Raw genomic sequence first — 10146 nt, 5'->3', positions numbered from 1 at the left:
GAGTAATGTCCATAGTGAGCCTATAGTATGTGTAACTTTAACGGCGGACAACCGTATTTATCTTGTTGACTCTATAGACACAGAATCAAGACACACAGCTGAATATCTGTTGAAATTAGCTGAATGTGCTACAAAAAAGTGTGAAGGCAAATTTGGATGCACAAGTAAGAAGCTGTGTAACAGATAATGCTGCTAATATGGCAAAAATGAGAAGTGAATTCGGACAAGATAAGTCCATTATAACATATGGTTGCTCTGCACACCTGTTAAATTTGCTTTCACAAGACCTGCAAATCAAGAACATTAAGGAACACACTACTGAAGTCATTAAGTACTTCAGAAATCATCACATCCCAGGATCTTTGTATAGAAGAGCAGGAGGAACAATGCTAGTAATGCCATCAGACACACGATGGAACACGGTGACAGATTCTATTGAATCTTATTTAAAGAACTGGGAGACCCTTGTCAAAGTGTGCAAAGAAAATAGTGAACACATTGATGAGAAAATTGAAAGGAAAGTTAATGATAAGGCATTAAAAAGAACTGCAGAAGACTATTTAGAGAGACCTAAGCCTATTGCTGTGGCATTGGACTGTGTCCAGAGAGAACATAACCCTATTAAGTGATGCTGTAGAAATATGGATAACTGAAAACTGATATTAAGGAGTATTTAACAGATAAAAAGGATATGGATAATTTTGAAAAAAGAATCAAAGTAGCATTGACACCTGCCCATTTTCTGGCTAATGTGAGAGATCCAAGGTATCAGGGCAGACATCTGACTCCTGAGCAGCGAGACATTGCAGAACAGTATGTGTGCGAGTCTCTTCCACATTTCCTTTCAACATTAATGTCCTTCCATGGAAGAAGTGCACCATTTAAAGAGGTCTATTTTGGTAAAGATGTTGTAAAATCTCTCTCACCCCTTGCTTGGTGGCAGTATTTGGCCAATGATATGACAGAAAATGTAATGGATGTTCCTAGGCAATTATTTACAGTTGTTGCATCATCAGCAGGGGTCGAGAGAATTTTTTCCACATATGGATTTGTACTCAATGGTAAGAAATCGCCTAGGACAGGAAAAGGCATCTAAGCTTGTCACAGTACATAAGCATTTCAATGTTCAACTAAGCTAATTTAAATGTTTTGAACTATATTTGTTGTTTACAGAATGAGAATATTGTGTTGACTTGAAGTTATTACCGGTAATTCTTAATACACTAAAATCCTACAAATGTAACAAAATAAACTTGTTACCAGTATTATTTCTTTTACAAAATAAGAATATTATTGTGTTACATCCCATTGGTACATCTACTGCATAAATATCTTAATGCCAAGTTTCTGTTTATTATCCTGAATAAACTTTGGTTGAAAAATAATATTTTATGGTTTAAAAATAATATTTTGATGCAATTAGTAAAAAAATAAAAAAAATCCGATTTAAATAAAAAAATCCGATTTAAATCAAATAAATCGATTTTTTTTTAAATTATGATTTTTTCCAACCCTGCCACTACTACCACCACTACCACCACTACTACCACCACCACTACCACCACTACCACCACACCTCTCACACTGCTTCACCACCTCACCACCACACACTCACCACTGACCTCACCACACACCTCACCACACCACCACCACCACCACCACCACCACTACTCACCACCACTACCACACCACTACCACCACTGGATTACTGATTACTCACCACCTCCTCACCACTACCACCTCACTACCACCACCACCACACCACACCACCACCACCACACTCACACACCACTACCATCACTGCCACCACCACTACCACCACACACACACTCACCACCACCACTACCACCACTACCACTACCACCACTGCCACACACACCACCACCACCACCACCACCACCACCACCACCACCAACCACCACCACACCACCACCACCACCACCACCACACCACCACTGCACACCACCACCACCACCACCACCACCACCACCAACACCACCACCACCACCACCACCACCAACACCACCAACCACCACCACCACCACCACCACCTCACCACCACCACTCACCACCACCACCACCACACCAACACCACCACCAACACCACCACCACCACACCATCACACCACACCACCACCACTGACCAATCATCACACTGGGATTACCAATCACCATCACTGACCATCACCACTTCACCACCACTACCACCAACACTACCACCACACCAATTCGATTGCACTCACCACTACCAAAACTACTACCACCACTACCACCACTACTAGCACCACTACTACCACCACTACCACCACCACTACCACCACTACACAAGAACAAGGTCATTTAACTAGGTTTGGCTGGGTCATTAAGCAAAGTAATTACTGTAGTGGTGTATACTGTAGTGGTGTATCCTGTAGGGGTATATACTGTAGGGGTGTATACTGTAGTGGTGTATACTGTAGGGGTGTAGACTGTAGGGGTGTATAGTGTAGTGGTGTATACTGTAGGGGTGTATACTGTAGTGGTGTATACTGTAGTGGTGTATACTCTGTAGGGGTGTATACTGTAGTGGTGTATACTGTAGTGGTGTATACTGTAGTGGTGTATACTGTAGGGGTGTATACTGTAGTGGTGTATACTGTAGTGGTGTATACTGTAGGGGTGTATACTGTAGTGGTGTATACTGTAGTGGTGTATACTGTAGTGGTGTATACTGTAGGGGTGTATACTGTAGTGGTGTATACTGTAGGGGTGTATACTGTAGTGGTGTGTACTGTAGTGGTGTATACTGTAGTGGTGTATAATGTAGTGGTGTATACTGTAGTGGTGTATACTGTAGTGGTGTATACTGTAGTGGTGTATACTGTAGGGGTGTATACTGTAGGGGTGTATACTGTAGTGGTGTATACTGTAGTAGACACAGTGGTGGCTACTGTAGGGGTGTGTATACTGTAGTGGTGCATACTGTAGTGGTGTATACTTGCAGTGGTGTGGTACTGTAGGGTGTATATTGTAGGTGTATACTGGTGTGTATACTGGTAGTGGTGTATATAATTGTGTGGTATACTGTAGTGGTGTATACTGTGTGGTGTATACTGTAGGTGTATACTGTAGTGGTGTATACTGTAGTGGTGTATACTGTGCAGTGGTGTATACTGTAGGTGTATACTGTAGTGGTGTATACTGTGTAGTATACTGTAGTGGTGTATACTGTAGTATACTTGTAGTGGTGTATACTGTAGTGGTGTATACTGTAGTGGTGTATACTGTAGGGGTGTATACTGTAGTGGTGTAGACTGTAGGGGTGTATACTGTAGGGGTGTATACTGTAGTGGTGTATACTGTAGTGGTGTATACTGTAGTGGTGTATACTGTAGTGGTGTATACTGTAGTGGTGTATACTGTAGGGGTGTATACTGTAGGGGTGTATACTGTAGGGGTGTATACTGTAGTTACCCATAAATAAACGTTTTCTTTGTTTCTCAATTATTTTATTAGAGAAAACGGATTTGTCGAGGAGGCGGAGGAGGGGTTACCAGAGAAGATAGGAAGAGGAGGAGGAGGGGGAAGAGAGGAGGGGTTAAGGAGGAGGAGGAGGAGGCGAAGAAGAAGAAGAAGAAGAAGAAGAAGAAGAAGAAGAAGAAGAAGAAGAAGAAGAAGAACTCTCTCTCACTCTCTTTCTCTGCCTATCACACACACACACACACACACACACACACCATCATTCAAAAAGAGATAAGATATTTTCCATACGTTTCTAAAAGTATCCCTAAGTGACGAAAAAGTGACGAGTGGTGGCGAAATAGTGACGATAATTGATAAGTGACGAAAAGTGACGATTAGTGACGATAATTGATGATATGTAACGATATAGTGACGATTAGTTACGATTATTGATGATATGTGACGAAATAGTGACGATATTTGATGATAAAGGACGAAATACTGACGATAAGTGACGAAATAGTACGATAAGTGACGAAATAGTACGATGTCACGATAAATGACGATAAGAGATGAAATAGTGACGAAATAATGAAAATACACCTTTTCATCATATCCGTCGAGACATTGTTCCATAACCGAATGACAGAACACATATCGAATGACACTCTAAAATAACTGTTGGTTCATGCTGACAGAAGTAATTAACGTAAGTTATGAAGTTGACAGCCGTGAACAATAAACCGACAGTCTACATAGAGTTTGAGAATGTAACAATTGGAGAATGACAGACCACCAACAGTTATTTTAGATTGTCATTCGATATGTGTTGTGTCATTCGGTTATGAAATTTGTCAAATAGTTATGAAACAATGTCTCGACGGATATGTGAAAAGATGTATTAGGCACATCTTCACTACAACTACTTCATTACAGGTAGTAGGTAGTAGGCAGTTACCAAACAGGGAGGTACTACCGCCTGGGAAGATATTGGCAGCATAATGTGTTGTCTAATGGTAGACCCTGCTGCCATATGTGACCAAGTCCTAGGTTGATGATCTGACTTTCTGCTTCATTTTCACACAATTGCAGGGTCTCAGTTGTTTCTCTTACTTTGACAATACAACATACATATATTGTTTCTCACTTTTGATCTTTTTTATTCATTTTTGTATTTATAGTTCTTTATTATTAATATTATTATTATTACAGTTACTGTATTATTATCATCATTATTTTATTATTTTATTTTGTTTGTTTTATCATAAATTATATTTATTATGAATTATTATGACTATTATTTATTATTATTATTATTATTATTATTATTATTATTATTATTATTATTATTATTATTATTATTATTATTATTATTATTATTATTATTATTATTATAATTACATTTTCGCCCCCCGGGCCCTGATGTGGGTCAGTGACCTGTGTCCGGGTGGGCTAATCCCCGTAAAAAAAAAAAAAAAAAAACACTATTAGGCACATCTTCACTACACTATGAGGCACATCTTCACTACAACTACTTCACTACACTATCAAGCACATCTTCACTACAACTACTTCACTACACTATCAGGCACATCTTCACTACAACTACTTCACTACACTATCAGGCACATCTTCACTACACTATCAGGCACATCTTCACTACAACTACTTCACTACACTATCAGGCACATCTTCACTACAACTACTTCACTACACTATCAGGAACATCTTCACTACAACTACTTCACTACACTATCAGGCACATCTTCACTACAACTACTTCACTACACTATCAGGCACATCTTCACTACAACTACTTCACTACACTATCAGGCACATCTTCACTACAACTACTTCACTACACTATGAGGCACATCTTCACTACACATCTTCACTACACTATGAGGCACCTCTTCACTATACTATAAGGCACCTCTTCACTTCATTGCACAACAACTATCACTTCAGCGCCTCAAAAACGCATCTAACCCCCAAATAATAATTTGATGTCCTGGAGAAGGCTGAGTCGATACAGATAATTAAAAATGGCTTGCCGAAAAACAGAAAACTTCCAAGATTGGGTGTGTGAGCTTCTCCCTGAGGACGTGACTGACCTCCTACAAGACAGAGCGGAAATTCTTGGGGAGGGAGCGCACGCAATTGCTTACCTTGTCAAGTGGGGAAATGATGTAGCTGTTTTGAAAAAGGCAGTGTCACCATCAGCCAAAAAATTCTTCAAGGATGAGGCTGCCAAGATGTATGCCCTCGATGGTGCTGGGGGGATTCCTAAGGTACTTGGGTACTGTCCAAAACCTCCAGCGATCCTCCAGTCCTTCAGGGGTAAGCTCACACTCAACCACCTTCTCTCTGAAGATAACCTGATCTGCCAATATGACCTTATACAACTGGGGCTCCTCCTTGGTGAGAAAATCCTTGAGATGAACACGAAAGGTCTAGCACACAATGACATCAAGGAGGATAACATAATGATCCAAGGGCCCTCATCCCGGCCAGAGGTCAGCCTCATTGACCTCGGTCTGGCCTGTGAGATCGGTAAGTCTTGTAAAGTCAGCGCTGATTGCCTACACGAGGACTTCCCCTGGATGGCCCCTGAAGTCTGCCGTGGGTTTAGGACCACCAAGAATTCAGATACATATTCTTTCGGGTTTGTCCTGATGGAATTGATCAAGGAGGCCCCAGGGGACCATCCAGAGGTCACAAAACTCGCCAAGAAGGCCATGACCAAGCGCCGCACTGACCGGCCATCACTACCACACCTCCTCCGAGAATTCCGAGAAATCATCAGTTGAAGAAAAAATTTTAGGCCCCAAGCTATAAAGCACACACTATCTCTCACCTTCCCACAGCGTATCTGAACGAAACGAAAAACAAAACTCAAACGACAGGTAAACCTTGCATCCGATTCCTTGTCCGCCTGACTTCAACATTCCCCTAACTCAAACCTTCAACAGCACAACCTTGGACTTTTTTTCATAAGATGGCAGATCAATGGGTAAGGAAAACGCTTAAATTCACGATGTTAATTATATTTTTAAATAAATTGGGACCAAAACTCTACAAAATAAGGGTTAAAGTTGCTAAAACATCACGTGACTGAGAAAACTAGTTATTTATGATAGGATTGAAGGTCTAAATCGTTCCTAACTCATCACAAGCCATCAGAAAAATCTAGTCTGCATGTCTAGGTACAGATTGATTGATACGTTTATTGAGATACAAAAAACATTAGTACATCTCAAAGGGATGAAGTGACATAAGTCATCCCCACCCCAATCCAGGAATGTCCCTCTCAGGTCTCACATAAATCCCTAATATTTCATATAATCAGTTATATACATACATAGTTATATTCTAGATGAAAAATTTCTATATTTCTTTAATATATCATCTATTTTCCTATTTTTATACATCCACTCTATTTGCATGGGGACATTATTTATATGGGCATTTCTATATACATTAAGCAATGGGCATTCCAGTATATAATGTGGCAGGGTATGGGATCTGGGTGTTCTACAAACTCTACATTCTTTATCCTGTTCACTTCTCTCAGCTCCAAGTTCCCAATAATATTTATATCCTAATCTTAACCTCATATACACTGAATCTTTCCACCTACTCCCATCTTTCCCATATGTAAATTTTGTGTTCATGAGAACATGATGGTAATGTTTCATTGTTTCCCTTTTCTCGTATATTTCATTCCTTTTGAAATTATCTTCTATTGATTGTATTTTTCCGTAATTTGCTCCTTAATTGTTTCAAGGTTTTAGTACATATTATGTCGATCTCGGCCTTTTCCGTGGCTCTTTTTGCTATTATATTTACTGCTTCATTAAGACCAATCCCCACATGTGAAGGGACCCATACAAATTGAACATTATGGCCATTTTTCCTTATTGTATTTACTAATTTTCTACATGAACCAATAATGTGTTCAAAGACTGGACTCCCACTGTTCAAAGAATCCAAAGCTGCCCTACTATCAACAAAAAAATATGCATCTTTATACACATTTACAACATTTTCCAACCCTACTAAGATTGCATATAACTCAGCTTGTGTTGATGAAATAAAACTGCTCAACCGAAGTCCAATTTTGATGTCATCATTCCCTTGTTCTGTGTACTGTCTTATAAGGATCCCGCACCCTGCCCTGCCACTTGACATAACTGAACCGTCACAATATACATGCAATGTGTTTATTTTAGGCAAATTACTAATCTTATTCCCATATAAAGCCCTTAACTGTCCTGGTTCATGTAATGATTTCTTCATTGTGAGAGGCACTATGTCTAACTCTACTTCTCGTTCTTCCCAGGGTGGATTCATACAACTTTTCTGAACAGCTGTACACCAGTCTGCCAGATTACATTTTTTAATAATATTTACTAATCCATTCATGCATCCTCCCTTGCCTTGCCTACAGAAGGTCCGTTTACCTTTTAAACCATCATTTATATCTTGTACAAATTTACCCCCACTGTTCCCTCTCATTAATCGAACTGCTGCAACTGTATTAATTTCATTGACCCTCTGTGAAATGCTCTGTAACCATAGTTCCATTTTCATTATCTCAATCATTGCATCCTTTTGACACCCTAAAATTATTCTCATTGCTTCATTTTGCATGATCTCAAGCTCCTGTAGCCTTCCTTCAGCAGTACAAGAGAGGACATAGTCTATAAGTGATCTGATGGTAGAAATATACATCATTCTCAGTATGGGTACCCCAGCACCTTTACCACAACATGCTAGAGCCTTCAAGGGCTGTAATCTTGTTCTACATTGAGTGAGGACATGATGTATTTCTGCCTCTTTACTTTCACTAGTAAAGCCAATATATATTCCTAAATATTTATACATTGACAATTTCTCAAAAAAATTTCCATTTAGAAAAACGGATTCAGTTCCTCTTCCTTTACATTCACACTTGGTTTTTTCTTCATTGATAACTAAGCCCATCTTTTGAGAAAGAACACTAAAATTATTTAATGCAATCTGCAAATTTTTCACGGAGTTTCCTTGAAATATGATGTCATCTGCATAAATGATGGTTACAACTCCTGTGGGATATTTGTGTCAGGCTATCTTGTTCATTAACACATTAAATAACATTGGGCTCAATACTCCCCCTAGTTCAAGTGCTCTTTCCTCAGACAAACATCCCTGATACCATACACAGGCTCTCCTTCCATGCAAGTAGTCACCTATCCAGTGTAACAACTCCCCTGATACCCCTAGAGCAGCCAGTTCATTCATAACTACTTCACTGTGAGCTTTATCAAATGCTCCTTGTAAATCCACAAAAACTCTACATCTGTCTGCATCATTTGATAAACATTTTATAACACAGTCTGAAGTACATTTTCCTTCCAAAAAACCAAATAAATTACAAGATAGATTTTCCCCCACAATATATACAAGCCTATTTAATAATACTCTCTCCATCATCTTGGAAAAACAAGATGTTAAAGACACCGGCCTGTATCCACCAGTTGCCTTAGGGACAGGAATAACTATCGCTTTCTTCCATTCTGTTGGTAATCTACCCTCTGTATAGCTCATGTTGAATAAATCTAATAATGGACTATTTTCCATACTAACTAAGCAGTTCCAAATTTCCTAAGTCACACAGTCTTCACCTGGTGCTGTAGATTTTCTTTTTTTAACAGCATTTAATAACTCATCTTGAGTCTAAAAATCTAAATACTTATGGGAGTCAGAGAAGTAAATTTGACCCATCTAATCTATATAAAACAAAGAAGTATGTCTGTGGTGATGATGGATGGTGTTATATGTAGTGATGATGGATGGTGTATGTAGTGATGATGATTGGTGTTATAGGTAGTGATGGTGGATGGTGTTATATGTAGTGATGGTGGATGGTGTTATATGTAGTGATGATGATTGGTGTTATATGTAGTGATGATGGATGGTGTTATATGTAGTGATGATGGATGGTGTTATATGTAGTGATGATGGACAGTTATATGTAGTGATGATGGATGGTGTTATATGCAGTGATGGTGGATGAAAGCAGGAGCAATAGTGATATTGATTGGTGTTATATGTAGTGATGATGGATGTGTTATATGTGGTGATGATGGATGGTGTTATATGTAGTGATGATGGATGGTGTATGTAGTGATGATGATTGGTGTTATAGGTAGTGATGGTGGATGGTGTTATATGTAGTGATGGTGGATGGTGTTATATGTAGTGATGATGATTGGTGTTATATGTAGTGATGATGGATGGTGTTATATGTAGTGATGATGGATGGTGTTATATGTAGTGATGATGGATGGTGTTATATGTAGTGATGATGGATGGTGTTATATGTAGTGATGGTGGATGGTGTTATATGTAGTGATGATGATTGGAGTTATATGTAGTGATGATGGATGGTGTTATATGTAGTGATGATGGATGGTGTTATATGTAGTGATGATGATTGGTGTTATATGTAGTGATGATGATTGGTGTTATATGTAGTGATGATGGATGGTGTTATATGTAGTGATGATGGATGGTGTTATATGTAGTGATGATGGGTGGTGTTATTTGTAGTGATGATGATTGGTGTTATATGTAGTGATGATGATTGGTGTTATATGTAGTGATGATGATTGGTGTTACATGTAGTGATGATGATTGGTGTTATATGTAGTGATGATGGAT

General features: G+C 39.0%; 1 protein-coding gene across 1 annotated transcript; it reads left to right on the top strand.

The window, feature by feature from the left end:
- Positions 1-5486: 5486 nt before the first annotated feature.
- Positions 5487-6251, top strand: LOC121865679 (serine/threonine/tyrosine-protein kinase HT1-like). The gene has a single exon (XM_042365205.1). It carries the CDS (start codon positions 5487-5489, stop codon positions 6249-6251), a length of 765 nt encoding a protein of 254 aa, XP_042221139.1.
- Positions 6252-10146: the final 3895 nt, after the last annotated feature.

Source organism: Homarus americanus, unplaced genomic scaffold (genome assembly GCF_018991925.1).
Source record: "Homarus americanus isolate GMGI-L3 unplaced genomic scaffold, GMGI_Hamer_2.0 scaffold30145, whole genome shotgun sequence".
Lineage (NCBI taxonomy): Eukaryota > Metazoa > Arthropoda > Malacostraca > Decapoda > Nephropidae > Homarus > Homarus americanus.
Note: the sequence above shows the minus strand (reverse complement) of the source record. Positions and strands in the feature narration are given on the sequence as shown.